This window comes from Heliangelus exortis, chromosome 2 (genome assembly GCF_036169615.1).
Source record: "Heliangelus exortis chromosome 2, bHelExo1.hap1, whole genome shotgun sequence".
NCBI lineage: Eukaryota > Metazoa > Chordata > Aves > Apodiformes > Trochilidae > Heliangelus > Heliangelus exortis.
The window spans coordinates 31,138,613-31,166,382 of NC_092423.1; the positions used below are offsets into that span (position 1 = coordinate 31,138,613).

A 27,770-nucleotide genomic window follows, 5' to 3' on the forward strand; every position below is an offset into this window, starting at 1 on the left:
TTCCCAAGACAGAAATGTTTAATTGTACTAACTCTTCAAAAGGCTATACATTCACAATCTTTAAACAAAATTCAGTACACATGTCTGGAGCAAGTTGAGTATGTACCATTAGAAGATAATGCCTTACTTGGTAATTAATGTTCACAAATAAGGATTAGTTACAAATTTAGAACCTTGTACGCAGAAACCTTACACAGGGGTTGTTTTCAGTAACATTATCCCAGTACTAGGCAAAAAAGAGTGTTTGTAGAACAGGACAGTAATCATTCAGTTCCAGTACTGTATCACGGTCTTTTTACGAGCAATATTAGTGGGGACAAAATATGTAGTGCCAAGCTGAATGTTCTCAAGCACTGAAAAGCAAATACAAATGGTGAAGTATCTATAGAAATGTAAATAAACTATTTCAGCTGCTGAAACCTCACTTTTTGTCTGAAAAGAAAAAGAATATTGTTACAGACTGGAGGAAAGAATTCCTTAGAAACCTTCTCTCTGGCTTTGCCTTAGAATAGGCTTCTGTATAAAAGAAGAGCAATTAAGATTTTGGGGGTTCAGCGGTAGAAGAAGCATTGAAATAATAAAGAAATAATCTTAAAATATATATTAATTTACCACATTTAGCTCACATAGCCCTTTATGTATCTTACAAAATGCTACTGTTCTACATACCGCATGTAAAAAAAGCTTCTATATATAATATACACATACAAAGGCAAAGCTGTTCAGCTTGGTATTAAAAAAAAATCCCACAAAATAAATCATAAGTAGACACAATAAAAATTATGCAGTAATGAGGACTGTCTGCTCCATGTGTGCGTTAACGTAACAGTGCTCCCAATCTTAACACATCCTTTTAATTGTCCAAGCAGAGTGCTTGCTCCCAGCCAGGTCTACAAGTGATTTCCTCAATTGCCACAAACATCTGATGTTGCTTAACTTCTGGCCACCCGTCATATTTAGCACTAAATCAGAAATAAGGCAAAATAACTTTTCTCATTGATGAATATCTGATGACATTCATGAGATCTTCCAAAAGTTAATGGAAAGCATGACAGGATCACATGAAACAGTACCCCTGAGCTGAAGCTTCTTCCTGTCTATAGAAAGCTGCCCCAACACTCACTTGCTTCAGAATAATCCAGGCTACTTCAGTAAGTATGACAATTATTCCCAGGCAGCTCCTTTGTTTCAGCAAGTTTTGAATGGAAAACAAGCTTCAGGATGGCCTTGTGCTCACGGTTTTCGGTCTAAAAACATCGCTGAGAACAGTGAACAACAGTTCTGATACTGCTCAGAGGCCAGGAGTGAATATTCAGAGTGGATGGGCATTCTTGTTGAGCTCTGTAAATCTCAATACTAGCCCTTGTCTCCCAGCTCCAAGCATGTGTTCACTGTTTCTGTACCCAGCACATATTTTACCAAAACAATTACAGTTTAGAATACAAGAAAAGCAAGAATTGCTTCATTTATCTCTCTTCTTTTGCATCAACCTTTAAAAAAAAAAAACAAACAAACCAAACCAACAACCAACCAAGCCAACCCCACCGTCGAAATCAGAATGTTTCCAATAATAAATATGACCACCTCCCTCATAAAACAAAAGTGCCTGGAAAAAGCTAGGTGAGATTCCTTGAGAATAAAAGAGACAGATGTCTTTAAGAAGCTTTCTGGGAGACTGGCCATAAAGGACTTGATCAGCACCCATTAAGGTTCTGTCCAGTGAAAGAGTAACTTCAGAATTCATCATTTCTCTGGGGAGGCTGTTTCAGGATTACAGTTCAGCTGACATGTCAGTCACTGGCAGGCACTGAAATAGATGCAGTCAGCGTGCTGACGCATAACTATGTTGACAACACAAGCATGATCTACCAGGGAATTCCTCAGACATTCCTTGGAGTGCTGTGTGGAGTGCAACACTTTGTAGCTGATAGTTAAGCCTGGAAACACAGCATGACCACTCTGAGCAGCAGATACTTGGAGTATCTTTCCCCACTCACTGAACAAAACCAGAGAAGAACGACCACAGGTACAACACTAAAATGAACCTTAGGCTCTAGGGCTTGGAATCCCCAAGTTAACATTTCCCAGTTATTTTGAGGAATGAGATTCTAGAAGAACCTAACACCTGGGAACAGCAAGGGAGAAACAGAAAAAATACAAAAACGCAAAGATTAAAAAACAGAAGGGGAGGTAGTAATCCCCCTCTAGTATATTCCCTTTAAAATAGTTTAATTAAAAACTTTAAATTCACTTAGAAATTGGCTTCAAAATAGTCTGAGAGTTTTAAAGACTTTCAAAAATCAAAATATTCTTCACCAGATTTCACTAAAATATCCCTGTAGCCCCCCTGAATAACTGCTATCACTGTTTTGCATTAGTATTGCTTAAATGGATATAATCACAAGCATGCAAAGTGTTAAAATATCAATGTGTAGACTCCTAATATTTCAAGGTTACAGGCTTGATTCAGTCTCCATCCAAACCAGTGGGATTCTTTCCCACGGTGTCCAGCGGATTTTGGACTAGGCCTTAATAAGAAAGAACAAAACATTGCAGTTTATGGTGTAGAAACACACAGAAAGTACACTTGTGGCTATACACTGGATATGTAGTGCAACTTTTTGCATTGCGCACCTTAAAACAGTTGTAGTTCAGCCAACAGAAAGAGACAATCACCAACACAGAGTGCTACATCAAACTAGGCTGTATAACAAAAAACCCCAATACCCCTTCAGAGACATTAATGTTGTTACTGTTGCCTAGTGAGCAGCTTTGAACCCAGCTTACTGATACATCCACTGGAACCCAGATATGAATTTGAAAGGCAGAAAGCTGCATTAGTGAGATGGCCTGATTGATTTTATATGTGCTCTGGGTGACTTTGAAGGCAGGATATCATCTCTCTGACAGGCTTCCCTTCGTAGCAGATTTGATACACAGCAGTGAACAGTGGAAACCTGAGGAAAACAGGGTGGGGGGAAAAGCAAACACAGCACAAATTTATTCTGTAACATTTTCTTAAATGGTAAAAATAAAATGGAGTGAGGAGAGGGAAGAGAGAGACTGAAAAATCAATTTCTTTTAATACTTGTCAGGCACTAATGACAGTCTGAAAAGCACTGGATAAATACAGAATCAACATGCATCTCTAAATTGAGTCACTATTAGGAGCCTAGCTAGCTCTAATGGAGCCTGCAACATTCATTATGTATGGTACAACCATTAAGGGGTCTAAAAAATGAAATAATTAAAAACAGTCACATCTTTCCTTGACATCATCACAGTACTTATCTGTGGTTAAAAAGGACGACCGGAACACCAGCTATACAATATCTCTGAGCAATAATTTGGTAATACAGCTGCAGAATAGGACACAAAGTGACCCATGAAAAATTGAAGGTCAAGTTTTTAATGTGTCCAAAATTAAATGTGGATTTTGAAACACTAAATTCTCTTCTTTTTTTTTTCGCTTTTAAATTGACCGCATTTCCAATAACCCTCAAATTATTCAGGCTATTCTGATAATCTGAAGGCTTGTTACAGCAAAGATGTTTTACAGAAATTTATTTTTGTTTTCTTTTTGTCCTGTACAGTGACAACCAGACAAATCCCATCTTCATACAGAGCCTGGTGAGTTTTAGGGATTAATTATCTGCTCGCCAGAACAAGTATGGCATTTCGGTGTGACCTTTCATAGTGGTAAGTTTTGACCAAACACGCTACATTATTTTGGCTGAAATAAAAAATAAAGAGCATTGGAGATGGTGAAATTGTTAATTTTTTAGTGATTCAGAGTACATCTGGACTAGGATTTTCTCCTCAGGAAAGTGGTTCCAGCAGTTACTCTAAAGCTTCTTCTGTAATGCACAAATGCAGCACTGAGCAGAACCCCCAACCACTACTGAGCAGTTTATATCCTTGCCCATACACTCTGCTAATGGGTTAGACTGGTGTAACTCTGCTGTCACCACATAGCTTTGAACTAGACTCCTGAAAGTGAACTGAAGGTCATAGGAAAAGCCATAAGAAAAATAATAGCATTAGCAAAAGCTATTTCAGGTCACTCCATCTGACTTAATATTTGGTTTTATTTCATCCTTGGAACCAAAAATCAGGATATAGCCACAGTGTTGCTCTTTCATATCCAATGCTACACTTTTTAGGTTGCAAAACTCTTCCCAGGAAACAGGTAGTAAAAAACCAACAACAACAACAACAAATCCCTAACAAAGCAAACCTGCAACATGTCTTCCCATCTATTATTCATTTTATATAACATACTGGGCTGGGTCTGAATTTGCTTTTACCATAAAAACTCACAAGCAGGCACTAAAATAAAATCTGTTATGCCCACGTGAGATTTTACTAGAGAAAACACATGAACCCTCTGAAGCAAAAGCAAGTTTTACACAGCTTTAGATGCCATTCTGACAGTTACTTCTCAGTGAAGAAGTGCCACAACTGCAAGCCACATCCTTCATCCAGAACTCCTGCTTTTTACCACAGAGAATATGGCTCTGCTGAGCACAGGTCTGCCACACTTCACACGGGGAGAGCAGAATCAAGGTTGACTGCAAGGCTCAGGGCCAGCAAACTCGAAATGCATTTTGTGTCTGAGTCCATTAAGAACTATAGTTCAGTCCTACAACTGCTGAAATGAAAAAAAAACAAACCAGCAAACTGCACTACAAATATCAGTGGGCATCAACCCTGCTACACCAAGGCTCTTCTGCTTTGACTTTTGTGTATTTCTATGTAGCGTTGAGACTTTTCTTGTAGGTTAAGAGTATGAAATTTTACTCTTGGTGGTCTCCTACCTCTTCATCCTGAAACCATGTCTGTTTTACTGTGTTTTGTGTTTTCAAGGAGTAGCAAGTTTTCAAAACCACTTTGGAAGTTACTTTCAAAAGTCTTGTGGAATGAGAACTTTCACAAAGAACTGAATGTTGATATACGAAACAGAGATTAGCAACTCTTTGCATATTTTTTATTAGAAACACAGTCTAAAGTCTTCTATAATGCACTCTGTTTGTAGGATAGAACAGAGAAAAAGAAGAAAAAAAAAGACTAAAACAATAAAACAAACCAACCAACCAAAAAAAACCCAAAAACCCAACAAAAAAACAAGACAAACAAAACCAAACCCAAAACACCGACCCCAAACACAGCATCCTGTCTCATGTAGAGCACCATAAACAGCAAGGACTGATGCCAACATTTTAATTAGATTTTTTTTCTGCAGTTAGCTTAATTATTGTACACTGCAGAAACAGCATTTGTTGCCTTATCCACAAAGATAATGATAAAAATAAGTATTTTAATGCAAGTGAACAATTAAAACAAGACTTTAAAAACTTTAGAGGGGAAAAAAGAGCAAGAAGGCTCTGTGTTCTGACTGGCAGTCATTTATTTTCTGATTTAGCCTCATCTACAAATGGGAATAGTTAGAGATAATACATCCCTTAATCTCCTAAGGAGACAAATGTGTGTATGGCTTTAGAAATCATACATATTCTGACTCCAATAAATACAAATGAAAGAGCCAAGACAACCTGCTTAATTTCATGACACAAAAACCTGACATAGACAAGCAGATGGCAGGATTTATCCTAGATTAAACTGGAAGACACATTAGGAAAGAAAACTGTGGTATTTAAGCTAGAATACATGTGAACAGAAGCAGCCACTCTATTGAGATGATCAGCTATACAAATCTTTAGTAATAAAGATACTCTCCTTGGAGATAAGCAATGAATTTACTACTATGAAATGAGCTGTAAAGTCTCTTCACAAGTCTTTTTAGGAAGCTCAGTTTTGATGTATTTTATTCTTTTCACATGTTAAAACACACTCTTATGCTTTTCTATGATAACAGAAGGCAGTAATACATTCTGTAAACTAAAGGGTATTCATAAATTTAATATCATAGTATTAGTTCTATCTACAGCAATATTACTCCCTTCTACCATTATTATGAGTATTATTCACTTTTGTCTGTGATTTTAACTGGGGATTAAACTACTCTTATTACAGATATTTTCTTTTTGGCTATTACTTTCATGGAGATATAAAGACTACAAATGCAAAAAGAGTCAGGGAGATAAAAAAAGGGTAAGTGGAACCTACATTATCCATTCTTACTTACTTTTCCAGCAATCCCTTCTGCTTGAGGATGCGATACACTTCTGCAGAAGTCTGTGGTCCTTGCAGTTTCTGACCATTTAGCATTTCTTTCTCCAGTTCTTCAATAGACTAAACAACAGAGGGAGGGTGGGGATAGCAAGAAAAGGAGAGCTATAATAAAGTTTTCACAAGCCTAACAATATCATCTGGATGGAAAAAAAAATTATCTTACTGAGCATTTTTCCTTTGTCAAAAGTGTACTTGAGTGAACATACATAATATTCTCCCGTATTCTCCCAACATCTTATCCCTCTGGCTCTGTTTTTTAATCACCTCTCCTTTTTTTACACTTTTACACTCATTCTAGCCTTGCAAGACACTCAGAAATGAGGGGAAGGAGAAGGGTACTCACTCAGTACAGCAATCATGTCTCAGGCAACTGTACTATTACTCCAACAAAGCTGAAGCCCCGCTACATGCAAGAATGGATTTCATCAAGTCAATATGGTACCTTTCCAGTTTTAACAAATGCTTCTGCTACACGTCGGTTCCTGCCACCATAGCACGTTGTGATGAGGTCAGCAATTCCACAGCTCTCCAGGAAAGTGGCAGTAGACACTTTTCCTTTACAAAAAATTCTGGCAAAGGCAATCATTTCCATTAGGCCAAGGCGAATAACAGCGGCTTTGGTATTGTCACCGCAACGAAGGCCATCACAGAACCCAGCTCCTACTGCTACTATGTTCTAATGAGAAAAGAAAAAATAAATGGGAAATGAGTCAATGATTGCTTACAGAATCCTAGGAGACAGAAAAGGCAGAGTGCAGTTAAATAACAATGGCAGAACATTACTATTATTATTGTCAATTTTTTTCAACTGCGAACATTTTAGTTGTGCAAGACTAGGTTGTTGTTTTAGGGTTTTTTTTTGTTTGGGGATTTTGAGGTCTATGGAATAATCTTAAAAAAAATGACAAGTCTTATGTTACTAAGTATTTCCAAGGATAAAAGCATAGTCAAACCTCTGGAACAAGTTGCCCCAGAGGCTGTGGAGCTATTCTAATTGACTATAAGAACAAACACGTTACACTACACCCTAACAAGATTTTATATAGATGGGGCTGTTCCTGCCTGAGGTAAAGTTACAGTCATCCCACTGCTCTTTTACCCACATTTTCTTTATGATTAAAGTAATATTGAATCTAAGAAACACTTCCTGACTTCCATGTTGATATGCTAAGGGACCAAATTCAGCCAAGCTAATAGTATTTAGCCCTACTAGGTAAGCAGAGCTTCTATAACAGCAGTAGTCAATTGAGGATTCCCTGAAGGTTCAGGACACAGAGAGACCCTGCCTAAGAAAAAATTTTCTAGGTCCTTGTTTTTTTCCCTTACACCTGGTGACAACTTTCTACAAAGAATGGGCTGTTTCTTCACAATCAGCTATACAGTCCCTTCTTTGGTTTACAAAAACAGAGATTAGTTTAGAAGACACTTGAGTGAAGAGCTATTTTCTTGCCTAAGAGACAAGCCATGGTTAGTTTGCCACTACTAAAAAATTAAAAACCCTTCCTTCATAAACAAAACACTCCAGAAAAATGACATTTTGACAGACTGAAAAAGCAAACAAGGAAGCAGTAGATGTAGTTTAGTTCTACCTTTCTGCATGCAACAACAGCAACAGTGACCGCAGTAGAAACCACAGGAAGAAGAACATTATGGCACCTAATGTAGCACCTGATGCTGGAGGGGAAAAAAACCACAACAAACCCAAACCCCAACAAAACCGGTTTTAACTGTTGCTGACGAAATAACAGTCAGAAGTGAAAGCAACAAGATGATTAACAGTGGTTTTGGTTTTTAGACTACAAGACTACAAGAACCAAGGGGAGGCAGCTGCAGTGCTGTGTGTCCAGTCATGGCTAAGTGGCTCTGAATCAAACAAGGTCAGAGAATGAGTCACAGCTTTCTGAGCAGCTTGCTGAGGTCTAAAGGTGACCTTAAAAATTGCAGACAGACATCTCAACATCAGATCTGAAGCAGGAAAAGATGACCAGACTTTAAAAGCAGGTACTTTAGATCATCACGGCTTAAATTGAGTGGTTCACTCAAGGTCTGTGTTCATTAAATTCCTCTCCCAGAGCAACCTCCAATATTTGTTCATTTGGTGAAAGAAACAAGAAGTCGACAGATATATTTAAGAAGTTTTCAGATGGGATCACCCATCTAAATGGAATTTACACATATGTGAAGTCTGCAAGTGTTTAGAGCTCAGATATAAACAAAAACATTTTTTAACAACCTCTGGGCTCCTTCCATGTACTTCTTGAACACTGCAATACTACAGCTTCTCCTTTCATTCAACTTTGCCTTCTTTGACTTCCCTTTCCACTTTGAAGCAGCCTACCTGATCATAATTCACAGTATAATTCTGTCTATGGTATCTTGTTGTCTTCTACCTTTTACAGTGTTTGTCTTTGGAGCAACAGAATTATTGTTTTAAATAAGTCATACCAAGGGTAGTTACCTCTGAGGATATGGGGTAGGGAAGAAGGGAATTTATGAGTCTAACTCTGGAACACTAAACTCCTCCTTTGTACAATGCCCCTATTGTATGTTCTTGCACACAGTTTGCAGATAATGAGGAAACAAGACAACTGATTATGCTCTAAAACACACACCCACACCTAGAAGAATGTTACATCCTGGTCTACATAACCCTCAGGCCACAACTATAATTTACCAGGTCACCCATCTGGTTTCATTTAAATCCTGGAAGAAATCTATAACAACTCTCTCACGTCTAGTAGAAGCTGAAGTATAAAACATTGAAAGTTATACCTTATTAACAGACAAGTCACTCCTTTTTAAAAACAAAACAACAAAAAAAAATCTGTCAAAACTTGGGACTGAGTCATCTTTCAGCCAAAACCAAAATCAAAACAGGCAGCGCAGTACTTGGAAATCCCTTAGTAGAGTCACTAAGCCAAATTTGTTTCAGGAGGATGAATACATAAAACACAGATTAACTCACAAGAGCCTGATGGCACTAGCACTATAGTGATCCTCTCAGCAGCAGACTGCAGGAGAAGAATCATGCACCAATCTGGCAAAAACACCTTTCTCATACAGTTGATCATGAACACTGCCACTGCCAAAGCCTACACCTGAAGTTGCAAGAGTTCCTACAAATGTAATGAGCACATGTGTGAGAGGAGACAGCCCATGCTTTTGGGAGCTGCATGTGCCTACACAACATAGGGGTCTGAGAGCCCAATAAGCAAGGACCACTTTAGCTTAAGAAAAAAACTGTTGTTCCAAAGGTTCAAAAATACTGTCAAAACAACCCCAAGATTACTCCAACACTGTTTGTCTTAGCCTGAGAGACTCAATGATGTCAGAGCTCTCAAAACCACTTCATGCTTAAGCAAACACATTTCCCCCATCTCAGCATTAGCAGCTAAAATACTTCACACTAACAGATTGAGTCTTTAGCTGGTCTGGTATCCAGAAGCTGGAGTTAGTCCCAGTTCTAGTTATTCTAGAATAACATGAGCAAGGGCTGGATTCAGTTATTTTATCACTGGCACAGTAAAGCTACAGTTCAGAAAAGAAAAGTTGATGCCAGGCAGTGCCCACTGTATGTGTCAGGACAAATGAGAAAAAATTTCTTTTACTTGACCATGACCTGCTGCAAACATGCCAGAGGTCACAAACGCAAGGTCAGTAGATGACAAGGAAATCAAGGCTAACAAGTCTGCAGACTTTGCTGCCACGTTGTTCTCTTACACAGTCAGTGCTCAGAAACATCCAGTTTACAGTCCTAGTCTGTTTACAGTAAGTTTGTGAAGTGCTCATGAAAACAGTTTCAGGGGCCATTTCTGAGACAACCATTACCCCTCCATAATTAAATGCGTCATTAGAAAATTAATGAATAGAGAAATATTGATTCACTTGAGATGTCCAGTTTTCCTTGAGACAGTCTTACAGCTCAGCACAAGAAACTTTCCCTCCTGCTTACACATTAACTTGCAGAAGCTCCTTCCTTCACATCATGGCTGAGAGGTCAGATGGAGACTCAACAAATCAATGGTATCAGCAGGACTGTCAGAGAAGTTAAGCACAAACTGCTTGCTTGCTCCTGGGAAACTTGAATGTAAATAATGGATTTCATTTCCACTTAATCTCAGGAATGAATAACCACTACAATCAGCTTCTACAGTACCTACTCTTGCTATCTAACAGTGACTGACATACACACACTTTGCAAGACTACCTTTGGAAGTAGTAATGCTGGGCTACATAACCTGGTAAAGAATAAATCTTCAATATAATCCTTACTTCTTTGCTTAGGCTAAGCTGGAGACATAAAATTGAGAGGTGGACCATAAGCAACCTGAAAGGCAGCTACAGCTGCTGCTCCTTCTCCTTTCTACAGTAACTGTTACACCCCTTTTAGCCCTTGGCTGCTGTCACTTGAGGGTTTTTAATTCTGGTATGTATGAACATACATATCAGGCAGCTGGAGTGTGGCCATTTATGCCATATCCAGTGACAAGATTTTCACTTCTCCTTCCCTCATGCTCACCCCTGGCATTGCTGAACTGGGTAAGTGATTCCAGTACAATTTACACCCACAAATGCAGCTACTAAAGTTTCTATTGACTCTAAAGGATGGTACTAGGTTCATACACTATCTTAGCCTTGCCTCACACCTGTGCTGTTTGATTATAAGACCACATACTGGCACAGGCACTAAGGAATCTAAGAACATCTCAGAGGTGATATCCTTGGGTCTGTGCTTCTCTACAGCACCAGCATCTGCGAGCACATCCATATGTAAGCACAGCTGCATATGCTGCCCCTAAAGCCCTGTCTCAACCTTTAAGCACTTCCTAGAAATGCCCCTTCACTGTCTGGCAAAGGTCAGCTGGAACTTGGTGGTGTCCTTGGGCCAGGCTGCAGGTAAAGCCAACCTGACACCTTGAAAGGGTACTACCCAAATTTGAAGTTAGTTAATTTCTGACCTCAACCTTTAGAAAAGGTAAAAACATAAATGTGAAGTGTGCTGGAGTCCTCAAAAGAAAAACAACAAAAAAAAAAAATCTGTCAGAGAAGAACACGCCAACCACTGTTTTTTCCTACATCAGGTTACTGTAGACAGCTGTTCTTCCTCAGTGCCACTGGGTTTTATAAAGTGGCAGCCACTGCTTGCTCAGTCAGTCTCCAAGCTGATGCAAGACTGCAGTTCAACTGTGCTGATTTCTACACTTCAGTACATCACCATCAGCCCACTGTCACAAAAATAAATACAGTAAATGAAGTGGATAATCTCTCTCTCTATATATATGCATATATGCTTATATAAATAGCAATCAAGCACATGTTCCTTCATTATCACCCAGCTGCAAGACTTACTATTACAATCTGAAATCAAGTGTGCCTCGAAAAACAATTTTCAAGCCCAAAATTATTATTATTGTAAGGGAAAGCTGTGCTCAGAGCACCCCCCGTTGCCTTTCTGCATTTTTTCCCAACTTTTAGGCAACAATCTACATTGAGTATCTTCCCTGCTTAGAAATGGCTTGCAGAAATAAAGAGTGAGGTAAGTACAGACTTTTAATGAGATCACAGAATGGCTGGGGTTTGAAGACTATCTAGTTCCATCCCCCTTGCCATGGGCAAGGGACATGTACCACCAGACCAGGTAGCTCAGAGCCCCATCCAACCTGGCCTTGAACACTTCCAGGGAGGAGGCACCCACAACTTCCTTGAGCAACCTGTTCCAGTGTCCCACCACTCTCAAAGCAAATTTCTTCTTATTGTTTAAACTAAGTCTACCCTCTTCCAGCTCAAAACCATACCTTGTCCTGTCACTACATGACCTCGTAAAAAGTCCTTCCCCAGTCCCTCCCTCCCTGTAGGGCCCCCTCAGTTGCCAGAAGGATGCTGTAAGATCTCTCTGGAGTCTTCTCCAGGATGAACAACCCCAACTCTCTCAGCCTGTCTTCATAAGAGAGGTGTCTTTGTGGTCCTCCTCCAGATTCACTCCAAGAACTCCACGTCCTTCCTGTGTTAGGGGCTCCAGAACTTGTACTCCAGGTGGAGTCCCATGAGTAGATGTCCCAGGGTAGATCTAGTCTATTATGTCAAATACACCAGGAAAGTCTCCTTTTCCCAAACTGGTATTTATAGAAAAATGCAGAAGCTGGGAGAATGTATTATTTCTCATGGAGTACTATTTCTCATCCTTTAAATGCCAGCACAGGAGTTGCTTTTATTATTTCCACATGCAAAAAGACAGTACAGACTTGCACGTGTGCCTTCTTACTTTTGCCCTATAAGCTGTAGTCTGCAGTGACACTGTTGACATTTTGAATTGTCACTGCTCTAGAAAGAGTAGAACCTCTTCTTTTATACCTGTCTCTTCACACAACATGACATTGTCATCTTCTGAAATAGGAATTTCCTCCTTTCCTCAAGGTAAATAATGCTGGTTTTTGTAATTTTCTTAATGAAGTAACTTTCCAAGTTTAGTAAAGTAATCATCATCTGGCAGAGGCTACACTTAGATTTTTCCTTGAAAACAACCACATGAAAAGATGCTTATTTTTCATATTTTTCTTTATAAGGATTATCAGATTAAGCATAAAAAAGCAGAGTGCTTGTTCTTACCCTTGACAATTCTCTTAACAGTAAGAGCATACAACTTCTAAGAAAAAGGCTTGGGTTTACATTTCACTATTCTCCTCTGAGCTTTGCATTTTTCTTTGCACAGGCAATAAAAATATACCCCTCTGATTAATTTTGGCTTCTTCATTTTTGTTCAGAGGCATAGTTGTTCCAAATGCATTAATAAAATTTTGAGTTAAAAGACATCTCAGAAAATTATTTACATGTTGTCAGCCCAAGATTTAGGAATAAACTAGAATGAAAAATTGCCTTTAAAATATGATTTTAGTATCATTTTCTTTGAGATTAAGGAAGAGCTGCATGTTTAAAAAACACTGCCTATATTAGCATGACTGATCTACAACTCTTCAAATCACTTCAAGCCTTTTAATCAGGCAAGAACCTCTTAGTATTTTATACAAGTTAATCTATCCTTAATCCATTTTTTGTTTAGAGCTCATACCATGCATTTCTTTGAAAGTATCAACTCAGTTAACAAAATATACTGCAATCAAAACCAAATTATCAGAGAAGATATGAGGGTGTACAGCTTTTAAGAAATGCAACTAGGGAGTTGAGTCTGCAGGGTGCATGATGAATAATGAAGCAGGAGGAAGGAACAGAGCAATACTCAACTTTCATCTCCTTTCCTTTCCAGGTCAAGAACAATTTATTTAAATTCTTTTGCCAAAGAGTTACCAGTATATCTTGCCTGACTTGGACCATTGCAGTAGAGTTTGAGTGTTTGATGACCAACTGCTCAGTTTGACAGGCATACTCACCTCTAGCACCCTTTTCACAAGGAATAAAAATGGACATGACTCCTCCATCAAGGAAGAATTTAAGCTAGCCAGAAAACATCAGGCTGAGCAGATTTCAAGGAAAAACAAGTCTCTAAAGCTATTTTACTAATCCCATGGGTCTAGAAGCAGGGATTTCTTTGCTGCGTTTGAAAGCAGTGGCTGCGGAGCCAAATTATGAGCTCTATAATCTTGATAAATTGTCCCATTAGCCCAGTGCACAGACCCATGGCCTCACCTTCCTCAGGACTTCCAGTAGCTCTCAAGACAAAATTATCATGAAAACCAGTGTGCAAAAATTATGGTTTGATAGTTACCAATCTACTTCCCACTAAGCAGGAATCAGAACTACTTAGCTTAAAGACATCATTCATTGGCATGGTAGCTTTACAAGGAATGGGATCATTTACATATAACTTCAACAGAGAAAACAAAGTTATACAAGATAATTATCCAAAATATAAAAAATAAAAAAGTAAGTCAAATTATCTACTAAACCACTACACCCTTCAGAAATGCTTCAATGATGGGTTTTAGATAATGTAAACTACAGTACTATCATAGAATCATAGAATCATAGAATTGGCTGGGTTGGAAGGGACCTCAGAGATCATCAAGTCCAACCCTTGATCCACTACCGCTGCAGTTACCAGACCATTGGCCAGGGTACCAAGCAACTAATGCCTTCCTTTCTCAAATGGCCTGTAAATTAATCTGAAAAAAACCCAAAACAGCAAAAAAGAATATGCTTAAGCTAGCCTTTGCCTCCTGTCAGCATCAATTTTGTTACCAAAAAAAATTCACATGAGTAACTGTCAAAAATAACTTTTTTTCTATTCAGGTCATTTCTGTATGTGGTTATCCACATGAATCTTACACAGAGGTATAAGAGTGCTCCCGTTGTGTAAGTCAATGAGGAGGGAAATAGTTTTGTCACCAGACACAATGAACTAATGCCAACTTCTTTCTCACTTTATTTTTGTGAACACACTGTGGCAGAAAGACAAAGAGAAATAAAATGTATTTAGAAATATATTGACCAGTTAGATGAAATCAACACTTGTTCCATGACTGTGCATAAGCTAAGTAAGAGGTAGAGAAGAAGAACCTGGGAGATGCTGAGACAAGGGTCTAAGAGCCAGCTTTTAAAACATGCTGTTCGGTAATTTCCCATGTGGTTCTTCTGGAAATGTTACGTGGCAGTTTCATATACTACATAAAGCACAACAAACATAATTCTCTAAATGAAAACACCCTCTTTTTTCTTCAAGGATCACCACTCCATCTGTGTACCAACTGCAGCCTGCTAATCTTACCTTCAGAGCACCACAAAGCTCAACTGTATCTGCATCGTCTACCACAGTTATTCGGAAGTTGGGAGTCTGCAGGAGCTCTTTGAAGAGAAGACCATTTTCCAAGATTTTGCTGCCTGTTGAGAGAGAGAAAAAGGGCAGCTGAAGGCTAAAAAATGAATAATTTATTTGGGTGTTATTTAGCCTTAACTGCACAAGGCGTAATACTTAAAAGCAGAGATAAGGTTCTTCTGTCTTCATGCTAAACAGAGTCCTGTTTTAAGTGACTAAGGACATGTCTACATCACACTTAGAAGTTCTGCACTGAGTTACCCTGGACTACTTCATAATTAATTGTCTGCTCAGCAACAGAGGCTAAATAACAATTCCATTAATTTTCTGTACTTCCTCTTTTGATCACCGTCTTTTAAAAACCTAACCAACACATAATAATAATAATAATAATAATAATAATAATAATAATAATAACAACAACAATAATAATAATAATAATAATAATAATAATAAAAAAGGTGAATTAAAAATATAACAAGTGCAATTCTACCAATTATTTTTAAGGCTTGCATTTCAGAAACATACCTACTGATAAAGGAATGTCAGGGATGTTTTATTAATTGAGCATATGGACACTGACAAATGCTTCTAAGCACTAAGAGATAACTTAACCATTGAAAGCTATGTTACATGCAAAAGCTGTTTATGAGATTTTACAAAGCTAAAAAGGAACAAAACTTTAAAAATTATCACTGAAAAAGTAACATGAACTCTGTGCTTTTAGGTATGACTATCTGTAGGCATACTCATGTACATATATGGCTGTCTAGACACTGAAATCCAACACCTGTGACTCCACTTGCACTGGAGTACAGAATATATAATCATTTATATATATATATAAAGCTATGCAGACCCAAGGCAAGCTTAAGAAAGTAATAAAATAAAGCAGCTTGTTACACAGAGGGTGATAAAAAGCATGCTTAATATTTCACCTGTTAAGATCACAACCCTAGTGAGACCCTTCCTCACCCTCTATTCCTGGTATTGTCCTACTATTTTTGACAGGGTAAACATTCTAGGAAATTTAACATTAAAATAATTAAACACAACAGTTTCTGATAACAGCCACTTTATGTTGAAAACCTTAAAATTTGAGATATTTGGTGTGCAACTGTGAGGACAGGAGCATGTTTTAAACATTCTTATTACTTGGAACAGTACCTATTGTGGTTTCACAGAATTTCTCTGCTGCAACCTCATTGGCAATGTTAGCTCCCATCAGCACACTGATGTCTATTCCCATCTTCTCTCGAATAATGTCAGAGATCAGTTTGAGTCCCTCTGGGCCTTCATCTATTCCCTGCAGCCAACATTAAATGAAATTACTAAAAAGTCATTAATCAGACACAGCAGAGAAGAAAGCACATCACAATTACTTTTGTTCATGGGTGAGAACTGCAACAAGGTATATTCAGATAAAGAGTAAAGGACAGACTTGCTAAAAGTAGACATTCTGCTATTTTTGTAACCTGTCAAAGCTGTCTTCTTTTCATAGGAGGTGGCACCTTAAAAATTATGACCAAACTCTAGATGATGGTAACAGTTTTTTCCTCCATGCTCAAAGCCCTGGTTCTATGAAGTGCTGAATATTCATCGTTGTTACTTCAGAATCTCAGTTGCTTACTATCAGTGCATCACCAGTCTATCAGTTGTAAATCAGGCCTGCACTTGGATTTGAAACTGCACTAAACCTCACCAAATGGCATCCCAACAACTTGTTCTGTGTTTGAACTGAAATATCAGAGACAGATTCCCTCATGTTTAATATCAACAGTTTACCATATGAAACACAGTTCAATTGTTTTGAATACTACTACAAATGGGACAGCCATTCACAGCTAAGTAGAAAGCTGAACAACTTAGAATAATTTAACTTCTAAGGATATTTTTTAATTTGTAATTATTATGCACTCTTTACAAAGCATGAAATAGGGACAGAAACAGAACCTCAGAAAAGACCACCCCAGAGATTAATGCTGCAATGGAGAATAAAGTCTGATTCTTGCCCAAGTGAAGAACTCCAAATGAGATCACTTTCTTCTCACAAAACCTTGCTAGCTGCAGACTCCTTTTGAGTTTTTACAACAGGGGCACAGCAGACAAGGTCTTTCTTTACCATGGTACACTACCTTTTTTACAGTACTATTTTTTAATCTCAAAGATTTGGTACTTTTGTGGATTGGTAATGGTGAATTATGACTTACAGGCAAGAAGGCACTGTGATCCTCTACTGCTTTCAGGTACAAATACACACACATACTTGTATATGTTATCAGTAGTCACATTTTAGGCAGGCAATAATTTATATTTCCACAGAACAGAGGTGCTATTCCTTAAATAACATGATCCAACCAAGAGACATGCAGAATGTCTATATAAAACCAGGCAATTTGACTACAGACAACAGTGCTTGCATTTCTCCATTATTTTTCAATGTTTAGCATTAAATGAACAGCTCTGCATTCTCATCTTTAATGAGCCATAAAGAAAGAATCTGAAAGCAAGCACACATACATATATTGTTTCTTTCTTTTACAGTGTCAGAAACATCCCCCCAAAATAAATGTAAGCCCCCTGCTCCTAAGCAGGCAATTAACAAACAGAAAAGCATGCACATACTGGAACCAACTCCAGAAATATGAATATGTACACAGCAATTACTCCTACAACTGAAAGGAGATCACACAGGCTTAGGTGCCAAATTCAGCCTGCTATGAAACAGATGCAACTTCTGACAAAGTCAGGAAGAGCTGCACCTGTTTCTTGCAGAGTTATATCCGATACTGAATGACAAGATGACAGGAAAAACCTAACACTTCCTCCCCTAAAAACCAAGCCTCCAGCATGGGAATTTCCACTGTGCAGCAATGATCCCCAGGCAGTGCAAGTCCAATTCCATGATCTTAACACTTTTGTCCTAACATGCCTGCCAGAGGAGCCTGTAGGTAGATGAAAATGAGATTGATGTTGCCTGAAGAGTATGCTAGGTGACCTCCCTTTACCCTGCTTCCTGTGCCCATGGCTGTACCAAACTTTAAGTTCTATAGGGTTCCTCCCCACACAATGATTAGTTGGGTTTTCATAGACACCAGTGTTTAGAACTGATGCTGCAGCAACAGAGCTGCAAATGTTGCAGTGGGAACACAGATTAACCAGTGGACAAATGGCTTTATGTCCCTAAGTCTCAGTTTTATTATGACACATTAGGCTCTGGCTAAACATTAGACTGTCAAAAAACAAACAAAAAAAACACAAAAAAAGAACCCTTAAAGATGACACACTGCTAACTTGCCAAGCAATTAGGAAGCACAGAAATGAGACATCCCACTAATGATATTTTTTGGAGCAGAACTGCACTTCTAACTGCCAAAGTTAACATAAGCCACATAATAGCATCGGGGTTGAGCATAATTAGACCACTAAAAATATGACTGATGAAAACACCATGTATACAGAAGCTACAAAAGTAGATGAAAGAAAGCTTTCGTGTCCCTACTGCTTAGTTTAACTGTTGTGGTTTTGCCCTTTCTTTTTAAATTGTACTTTTACTTATGCACAGTTACTCCTTTTCACAAAAGGTAAGATTTACTTTGCATTCTCACGCAAAAATATTAGAAATGGGCCTCACACCATTTCTTTCCAAAGATTGCCTACTGATACAGTCTTGCTACATACACGACAGTGGGAAGCTGAGAGGTAAGAAACTGTTTTACTGATACTACACTAAAAACAGCCTTTTTGTCTGGTTTGTTGTTTTTTGTTATAAGATAATTATTTAAGTACTGCCCCTCCTGCTTTTTTGTAAACTTTACCATTAATCAACACTCTGTTAAAGCACTGGCAATCGATACCCAGAGCAGTAATCTCGAGGGAATATAGATCCAGACTCTGACTTCAGATATGCTGACATAAATGTGTATTTACTCCACCGATTTCATTAGAGTTATTCCTATCACTAAGGACATGAGAGCATAAATCACATAGAGCAAATTAAAGCAAAATGATGTTTACCTTGAGCTTACAGAAGAAGGAAGTATAAACTGACAACTTCGAAGCAATAAACCTTAAGGGCATCTAGAAGAGCTGTGTAGTTTTATGCTATGCATTCAGCTCTTTTATCACCACTTTATTTTATCCTTCTACAATATGAAGTTTTTCTACAAAATGCAGCAAGGACAAGCATTATTTTTTCATACATCTCACCAATATATCAGGTCAATACCGACAAAATGATACAGATTGAAGGGGCCTGGTTAGTTATCCAAACTAAAGAGACAAGCTTGCAGGAAGTAGTGATGGGGTTTTTTTTTGTTCTTTTTAACCTCAGATCCAAAAATGTATCATTTTCCAAGAATTACAGTAAACAAGGGAATGTATGCTGAGAAAATGAGCTACTCTCACCTCAGTGCAAAGCAAAACCAAACCAGAATCTCCCAGCTCTTATGGGAATAGATCATTCCTTGTATCTAATCACACAGGGGTAGGGGTGGAGGAAAAAAAAAAACAAATCAAGAAAGCAGCTCATCCACATTTAAAAATTCTCCTGTCACCAAAACCATGAACACTCTAGTGAAATACTTCCGGCACCCCTACCTCTTTCTATTTCCTATGCCCAAAATGTCTTTTTGAGCCATGCTAAACAAACTCCCTTGTTGCAACATCATATTTGACATGAAAAAGAGCACTATCTTCTCAGTCACATGAACTTCTCTCAGCAGTTCTTAAAATGATCGACTCAGTGTGTGGTGTGTTAACAATCAAAGCATTATGCTTGTGCTCTGTTCTTCAGCTAATGATGTGTTTGGAAACAGCAAACAGAAGACTGAAAAGCTTGGTGGTGCAAAACATATTAACTCCCTCTTCCTTTTTAGAAGTCTTGTGAACAGCCTCATTTTCTTCTTCCTGCAAGCACTAGCCTAAAGGGGAGTGCTATCTCCACTAATGACCGAGAAAAATTCCAATCTTACATCTAGACAAGTTGAACAGAACAGCTAAGTGAACAATACAAAAAGATTTTTCATATCAAAATATCAACCCATCTTGTTTTAGAAGATTCCACGACACATTCTCAGTTAATAATGCATGGTATTTGTTATACCTTTATGAGAGTTATACCAAGAGCTTTCTTGGGTACTCGTCCTGTGATTTCATCGCAGACTTTATGGATGAACTGGTGAGGAATGACAAAAACCAGCAAATCAGCATCCTGTACAGCTTCATTGAGGTTTGGGACAGCAACCTGTGTAGTTCATGAGAGAGAAAGGCCAAATCACTTCTTAGAATTAACACTACACCCAAGTGTTATCTGATAAATAAAAGTACATTTTGGTCTTACACTGAATGCTACATCTTCTGTCCTTCATCACTGAAAATAAGCAGTAAGATAAACTTCCCAGAAAAGCAAAAGAACTTTAGATTTCAAACAAGCTATACTATGCTTTGAAAGGGGTATCTTCACAGCCACCAGCATGGTTGGTTAGTGTAACAAAACCTGAAAACGTTCCATAGCATTCAGACAAGTACTTTGAGTAAGAAAATAGGTAATAAGAAGTTGCCTTCTATTTGACAAAATAATCTCATTTTTTTATATAATTATTTCATGCAGAAAAGTAGTTTCTTAATTCCTTATACACTCAAATTTCTTCTTCAGGCCTCTTATACCTACTAGTTCATATTCTCTTTCTCAGTGCAGATTGATTTTGTTTACCCTTTAAGAAGGTGACTTATTTCGAAGTAATTTGCTAGACTCCACTTTTCCTAAGACTTGATGACTATCTTAACACTCTTAGTTTAAAATGCAGCAGTAAGTTCAACCCACTGATAAAAAGAACAACCTTGAAAGAGCAGGCAGGGGACAGCAGAAACACCCCACTTGAGAAAAAGGATTTCAGCATTACTGTTAAACAGAAAATTGCAGTGCATGTCAATTCTTGTTTTTCCTGTCTAAAATCTCCACTAATAGTCATCAGCTGCTGCAGTCTCTTCCTATAATGTATTTGGGCAAGAGTCACCACCTGCCCACCTACCATCATACCCTTACAAGTAAGAAGAGAAGCAGAGTGCCACTGCAATGCTACACCCAATATACTGATCTGACTGCACGTAGTTGAGACACAAGTGAGAACCAGATAAACTGCAAACAGCTTGCAGTTTACTTCAGAAATACTCTAGCTCTCCCCCCATAATACTTATAAGAGTTTCAGAGTAACTCAAACCTCTTCAATTCTCACTGATCAGGCAGCTCCATTCTAAAGTTTTTTTTTAATGGGTATGGTCAGAGCTGGTAAGCTTGCCCTCAGCTCTTAGTTTCACACTTGGCTTCCCTATAGCAGAAGCTGAAGTAACATAAATGCAACAGTAAGACCAGAAGGGAAAAAAAAAAAAAAAAAAAAAAAGGTGCATGCATTGGATTTATCTTCCTGAACAACTGCATAATTTTACTTGTTCAAATCTCTGATGTCATCAGTAAAATAGCACACAGTCTGAAATTTTACAAACCCTAATGGTGTTAAAAAAATTAATTTCTACCTCCACTCACAGCATGAGTAGTATTCCCTCTGTTCCATAACTAGAATTTAGGTTCTGAGCCTTACCACATTGTCTGGCAGCTTGTATCCAGGGAGGTACTTTACATTTTCATGTTCATTATTTATGATATCCGTCAGTTTTCTTCCATTAACATTCTCCTCAAAGACCCACATCTTCACTGTAGAAGCAAACTTCTGCAACTTTTTTACATTACTGCCTACTATTTTGGCAACTGCAGAACCCCTGCAGGAAAGAAAAGAAAACAAAATATTCTAAAAAAAGATGTGTTATGATTTTGCTCTAGAGGAAAGATAAACATTGTCTTTAAAATAAACAGAAATTCACTGGCTGTTGGGCCAGCTACTGTGTAGCATTTTTAATCCAGTAAAAGAAATGGAATAGTACACAAGTCATTCACACATGCTGCTTTCTCTCAAATACACCTGGAGTAGGTGGGTCTGATGCATTTACTAGAAAATTATTTTGTCCACTTATTAGCTATCCAGTGAGAGTCTGGGCTACCATGTTTCCAAAAATCAAATGGATTATATCTTCAAAGTAGTGGTAAATGTGACATACTCAATTCTGAAAAATGGAGCATTTTCACCTTTAAGAAGCAGGAAGCTTCCTTCACTAAGGTGAATGACCCATCAATTGCTGTACCATCCTGACATGGATTTAAAGCCAAGAAGCTTTTACACCTGGCATATATTGTGAAGCTTATGGCTATGCTGTAAACTTCTCAGAGTTTAACAATTGCAACAGCATCCTCTGAATTTGCAAGCAATTCCATTCCTGCTAAGCTCATTTTTTCCCCTCAAGCATGTGAGGGATGGTGATTGACATTACTCAAATCTCTAAGCAACAATGAAATTAACCAGAATTACTGAAGCTACATAGAAGAAGAGGAAGAAATGCAACCTTCCCTTCCATTCTAGCCACGAATGCTACATGGAAGATCTTAGGCTTGTACTCTGCCTGTACTGTGTGCAGTTTTGGGTGCTGCAGTATAAGAAGGATATTGAGGTGCTGTAGAGGGTGAAGAGAAGGTCAGCCAGGCTGATTAGGGGTCTGGAGAGCAAGTCTTAAGAGAAGAGGCTGAAGGAGCTGGACCTGTTCAGCCTGGAAAAGAGGAGGCTGAGGGGAGACCTTACTGTTCTCTACAACTATCTGGAAGGAGGTGGTAGTGAGGTGGACGTTGGCCTCTTCTCCTCAGTGACCATCAATAGGACAAGAGGAAGAGGTTCAAGTTGCACCAAGGGAAGTTCAGGTTGGATATTGGGAAAAATTTATTCACTGAAAGAGTGGTGAAGCATTGGAACAGGTTGCCCAGGTACATGGTGGAGTTGCAGGGGTATTAAAAAAGATACCTAGGGGTATTAAACAAAAAGATAGACATGGTGCTTCAGGAGATTATATAGTGGTTACAGTGGTGCAGGACTGATGGTTGGAGTTGATGATCTTGAAGGTCCTTTCCAACCATGATGATTTTATGATTATAAGAAAAAGATGCAGTTTCATAAAGCCTGTTAACCCGACCTCCTTTCCACGGACAAAATAGGTGGCTTCATAATTGCTGATAATGTACCAAGCAGACAAAAAACTCTAGAAATATGTGAAAAAAATACACAGTCACCTATCTGAGGCTTATGTGTGTGCACACTTTATGCACACCTTATTAGGAGGTAAGAACACTTTAACTTTACACTCCCCTAAATTTCTTATAAACATTGATTGTAATACTCATAGCTAGCAAATGAATCTAATGGATTCATTCTGCTCCAGGAGCTTTTAATATGGCACAACTTGTGCTATCACAGGCCTAAGGTCACTTTCTAAGTAACAGCAGAAAAATAGTATCCTGAGTAGACTTTTTTCAGATAAACTATAAAACTCTATGTCTTAAAAGACTGGAATTTATTTCTCTAATAAGCACTTTACACACTACAAATTCCTGGGTTCAGGAGGTGATACAGAAGCCACAGCTGTCTGCCATCTCTTATCAAGGTCATATTCTAAACCTGCATGCAGAGGGGTTTCTGCTCCACGTGGCAGACAACTCACCAGCTCAGCCCACAAATTTCAGATCCACGCAAACAGTATCAGTCACAGACAACACAACAGGGGTACATGTTCCCCAGAAAGTGCTTTGAGTTCTGTGAACAAAAGCACATTCACTACTGCAGACGTACATACAAAGTCTGAATCTTGGTAATTGAGTGTCTCCAGTTTTTAACTTCACTACACATTCTGTGTATTCAGTATTGAAAGAGAAAGATATAAATAACTGATTCAGCAACTGTCCAAAAGGGATTTTCAAAAAGTTTGCTAACACAAAGTTTGGCAGCCTGTACTAATTGAGCAAGACATGAATTCCATCATATTTAAGAAATAAGTGTTCCTGCAGCTGTCCTTTTTTTTTTTTTTCCTCCAGCCTTTGAATGTAGTACTAAAAAAAAAAAAAGTGAATATCTGTCTAGTGTTAGCTCCTGAATTAAAAAACACTCTCCTGATTGGCTTCTCTGGTTCATCATTTCCTGTTAGGTTGCCTCAGGTGTTGAAGGACTGACTTAAACAAGGTCAAACAACTGACACCAAGATTAAGATTGCCCTGTGCAAAGTGAAATACCAGCTTCCCACATCTCTTAATTCAGCAAGCAAGCCTATATTCTCTATATTCTCTTCTGTGTCCCAATAATCCTCAGTGTGTACTCTGAAATAATTCACCGGGATGCCTGGCTCATCTTGTGTATTTCTGACATAACACAAAGCAAAGGAATGGGAATTCTTGCCAGTTCATTCCTAGTAATAACAGTTCTAGTGTGAGCTAGGTTGCAAGATTTGGTACATGCAGGAGCTCAGTTACACAAGAAAAATGATAGTGAAAGATTCCTTCATAAATCTTAACCCTGACATGTTCTGAGGGATGGTTAATACTATTCAAGCAATACAACCTCGTTGCATGCTGAACAGTACTTCTCTTCCTGGCAATAAGTATCAAAGATACACCCAAATACAATCACATACACTTATTTAACACTTCTGAATAACTCCATCTCCTCCCCATTGAGCAAGACCACCCATTTAGTCCCCAGCACTCCACTATTACAGGGTACCACGGCTGGTTTGCTTTCCCCTCATCACTTCAAAAACAAAGCACAAAACCCAGAAACTCCTGCATTTGCTCTGATACCAGATTCAGTGGACATTACTATATCCAAATGCAAACAACACGATTAACTCCAGCTCTACTACTTGTCCCTACAAAATCACCTCACTTAAGCCCCAAGTTCTACCTCCCATTTTTCTACAGTGAGTTCCTAGATATACAAACCCCTCTGTCCCAGTAACTTCCCATCTCTTCCCAAACTCCAGAGTCTCTGTTCAAGTTGGGCAATTAATCTGCAAAAGGGCAGAATAATTAAGGACTGGTTCTAGCAAAACAGACAGGGATAAATTCTGACTGTGCACACCTTGATAACCCACCGAAGCGTTATTGGAAGAGGAGGCTGTAGTACATGCGTGAGGCAGTGTTTGCAATGTTTTAACCAAATACAAGCACTGCCAAACCCTCAGGCTCCATGGCATATCTCCAAGGCTAGGGGTACTCTTTTCAGATACAAGAAAAGCTTATTTTATCCCTCATTTTAACTACCGCAATGCAATCGCTTATCCACCAGCTGAGCAAATCCAAGTGGGCAAGGCCAGCAAAAAGCACAACTCCTGCTCTTTGGTGCCTTATGAGCCACCTGCCCCGTCCCATGATCTTCCATCCTGTGTCCCTTGAGAAGACAACTTCATTGTTAGAGTGACCTTCCACTCCAGCAAACCGACCAAACAAGTCTGACTGGAAGTAGTTTATCATCGAAGGTGACACTTCTAAAGGGCCCCTGTTCAGCCTTTTTTTCCTTCATCCCAGATATATGTTAAAAGGCTCTGAGAAGGCAAAGAATCATCCCACAGAGAACCCCCAAACTCCACAGTCTCTGAACTGCTAAAGATGCCAGACCCCACTTAGTTCAACTACTCACGTGCTTACAGTTAAAAACTTACAGTTTAGGCAACAGTCACATACTCCTGTAATCCAGTCTCCAAAAATATGTAACTCTAAAATATCAGTGAGAAGATGTATATAAATGCTGATTTCTTTCCATTTACCTGCTTTTGAGCATTAAATGCTTATGTTTGAGGAACACAGGCCCACAGTTCAAAAAGGCACTTATGTGCTCACAGGCAGACATTTCAAATAAAGTCCTGTTTAGTTCAATAAACAGACAGGGTTTGGTGTTGGTCATCCCTTGGACTTTGAGAAAGAAATCACCTACCTCTGGAAGAATAATTGTTTTCAGAAACATTCGGGCAAAGGCGAAGGAGGGAGGATATTGTGGAAGATGGGAGAGCTGTTAAACATCAAATCATGTGCAATTTAGAATTTTTTACTATTTTCATTTCTGCTTTTCTGCCACATTGCTAACACATATTAAAAAAGCTATCAGTTATTAATAACCTACCAGTTATTTGAATACAATTATCCACAAAAGAAAGAAAACCACTGATGCCTGGCAATAGCATTATCTCTTCCTCTCAGCATCACAGAAATAGGCATTTTGCTACCCAAATATCCATTCCATTGGGCAGTTTTTCTGGTTATTAAACTGATCCAGTGAGGTGTAAACAAAATTTATTATGCATGAGTTTGATGCTAGTAGGCAAAAAATCCTTCTACTTCTGCAAGTGTGTTTCACAATGAAACAAGCACAAATGCAGTCAAACATCCTGTAAAACTTTTTTGTTAGTTTTCAAGCATGGAAGTGTTGCATCATTTCCTCCAGATATATATTGGAATACTGAGTATCTCCCCATTCATCTTACAAGCTAGTGCAAGGAAAGCAAGAGAAGCTGCACTAAAACGTCAGCCAATTCCTTCAACAAGCTGTCACAAAGAAAAACACAACTTGGCAGTTGCTGATATATTTAACTAGGCAAAACACAGCACCAAAAGCCAATTGCACACAAGGGGCAACGATGATCAACAGGCCTAAGATCACCTTAATATAAAGCTTTTAGTTTTGTTTAACGAACTGCAGCACTTTGCTCTACACCAAACTCCTCTGAATCTAGATTGAGTCTTAAAAAACTGAATGCTATCAGAAATAATGTATGCTTAGCATTAGCAATTAAAGTGACAAACTTTGAAGATAGGTTTATTTAACGCTTTGTACTCAACTTAGTAATTTTAAATAGGGATCCAGGGTAAAAAGAGTGATCAGGAATGGCAGAGATAATGCAGAAGCCTGTCCACATGATGCTCCTCTCAGAGGAATGATTTGTAAATCTGCTGCTTCCAGTGGGCACAACACTAAGAGTTTATTTAAGTCTAATTATAAGCTAGTGATAGATGCAGCAATAAAACCTTGTTTCAAGCCTTCAGTGTCTTCAGCATAGCCCATTTGAAAAAAGGTGTTTCAAGTAATCTAGTGTCTCGTAAATCTTTGTTGAAAAGAGTTAAGAAAGGAAACCCGGAACAACACTTTTGGAGAGAAGCAGACCTGCTACAGAAGCCCTGCAGTTGGCCCTAGGTTAGCAATGACCTGCTGGGGGAAAAAAACAAAACAATAAAAAAATATGTTCGGCGTCTTTAACATTTACGCCACCTGACATCGGGGAGAACACACAACAAATAACAGGTTAAAAATATCTTAAAGTAACTTCTTCACGGAACAGACGGGTGTCCGCAGGCACGCCGGAACGATTCTGCCGCTCCTCCCTACGGCAGCTCCTCTGCCTGCCAGGGAGACCGAGGGCTGGAGAAGCCCACCCGTACAGCACCAGCGAGCCCAAAAGCCCTCCACAGACCGAGCCCCGATGGCAGCCGCAGGTTCCACCACCAGCACCGGCTGCCCTCACCGCCACCCCTGAGGGGAACGCGAAACCCTCCGGCTGTGGGCCGGTCCCCCGGGCGGGGGGGGCTGCGGGAAGCAGGGCTGCGCGGGAAGTGACAGCAAGGCCCGGGGGCAGGCAGAGTCGCAGGGGAAGGTGAGGCCGAAGCCGCCGCCGAAGTGTGTCAGCTCTCTCCGGGACTGCCATCGCCCTACTCACCAGTTGCCCGAGCCCACGATGCAGACCTTGAGGGGCGCCGCGGAGAGCGCCATGACAGCCGCCCCGCCAATGGCCGCGGCGATGGGGCTCCCTGAGGCGGCCGCCTCACGATCCCCTCCCCGCCTCCGCCGTCAGGGGATCGGATCGCCCTCTCCTCCCTCCGCCCCTGCGGCTTGCC

The 27,770-nt window shown here is 39.2% G+C and overlaps 1 protein-coding gene across 1 annotated transcript; it reads right to left on the minus strand.

Moving 5' to 3' along the window:
• On the minus strand, nucleotides 1-27,748 carry GPD1L (glycerol-3-phosphate dehydrogenase 1 like). Its single transcript, XM_071735439.1, has 8 exons — nucleotides 27,593-27,748; nucleotides 21,559-21,736; nucleotides 20,064-20,204; nucleotides 16,127-16,265; nucleotides 14,912-15,024; nucleotides 6,635-6,868; nucleotides 6,146-6,252; nucleotides 1-2,957 (listed from the first exon to the last, which is right to left on the minus strand). The coding sequence occupies exons 1-8, from the start codon at nucleotides 27,643-27,645 to the stop codon at nucleotides 2,861-2,863; spliced, it is 1,062 nt and encodes a 353-aa protein (XP_071591540.1). The 5' UTR covers nucleotides 27,646-27,748; the 3' UTR covers nucleotides 1-2,860.
• Nucleotides 27,749-27,770: the final 22 nt, after the last annotated feature.

Coding starts and splice junctions, on each gene's coding strand:
- GPD1L (XM_071735439.1), bottom strand. CDS start 27,645: ATGGCGCTCTCCGCGGCGCCCCTCAAGGTCTGCATCGTGGGCTCGGGC. Junction 21,737..27,592: donor ATCGTGGGCTCGGGCAACTG/GTGAGTAGGGCG, acceptor TCTTTCCTGCAG/GGGTTCTGCAGTTGCCAAAA. Junction 15,025..16,126: donor ATTCTGTGAAACCACAATAG/GTACTGTTCCAA, acceptor CTCTCTCAACAG/GCAGCAAAATCTTGGAAAAT.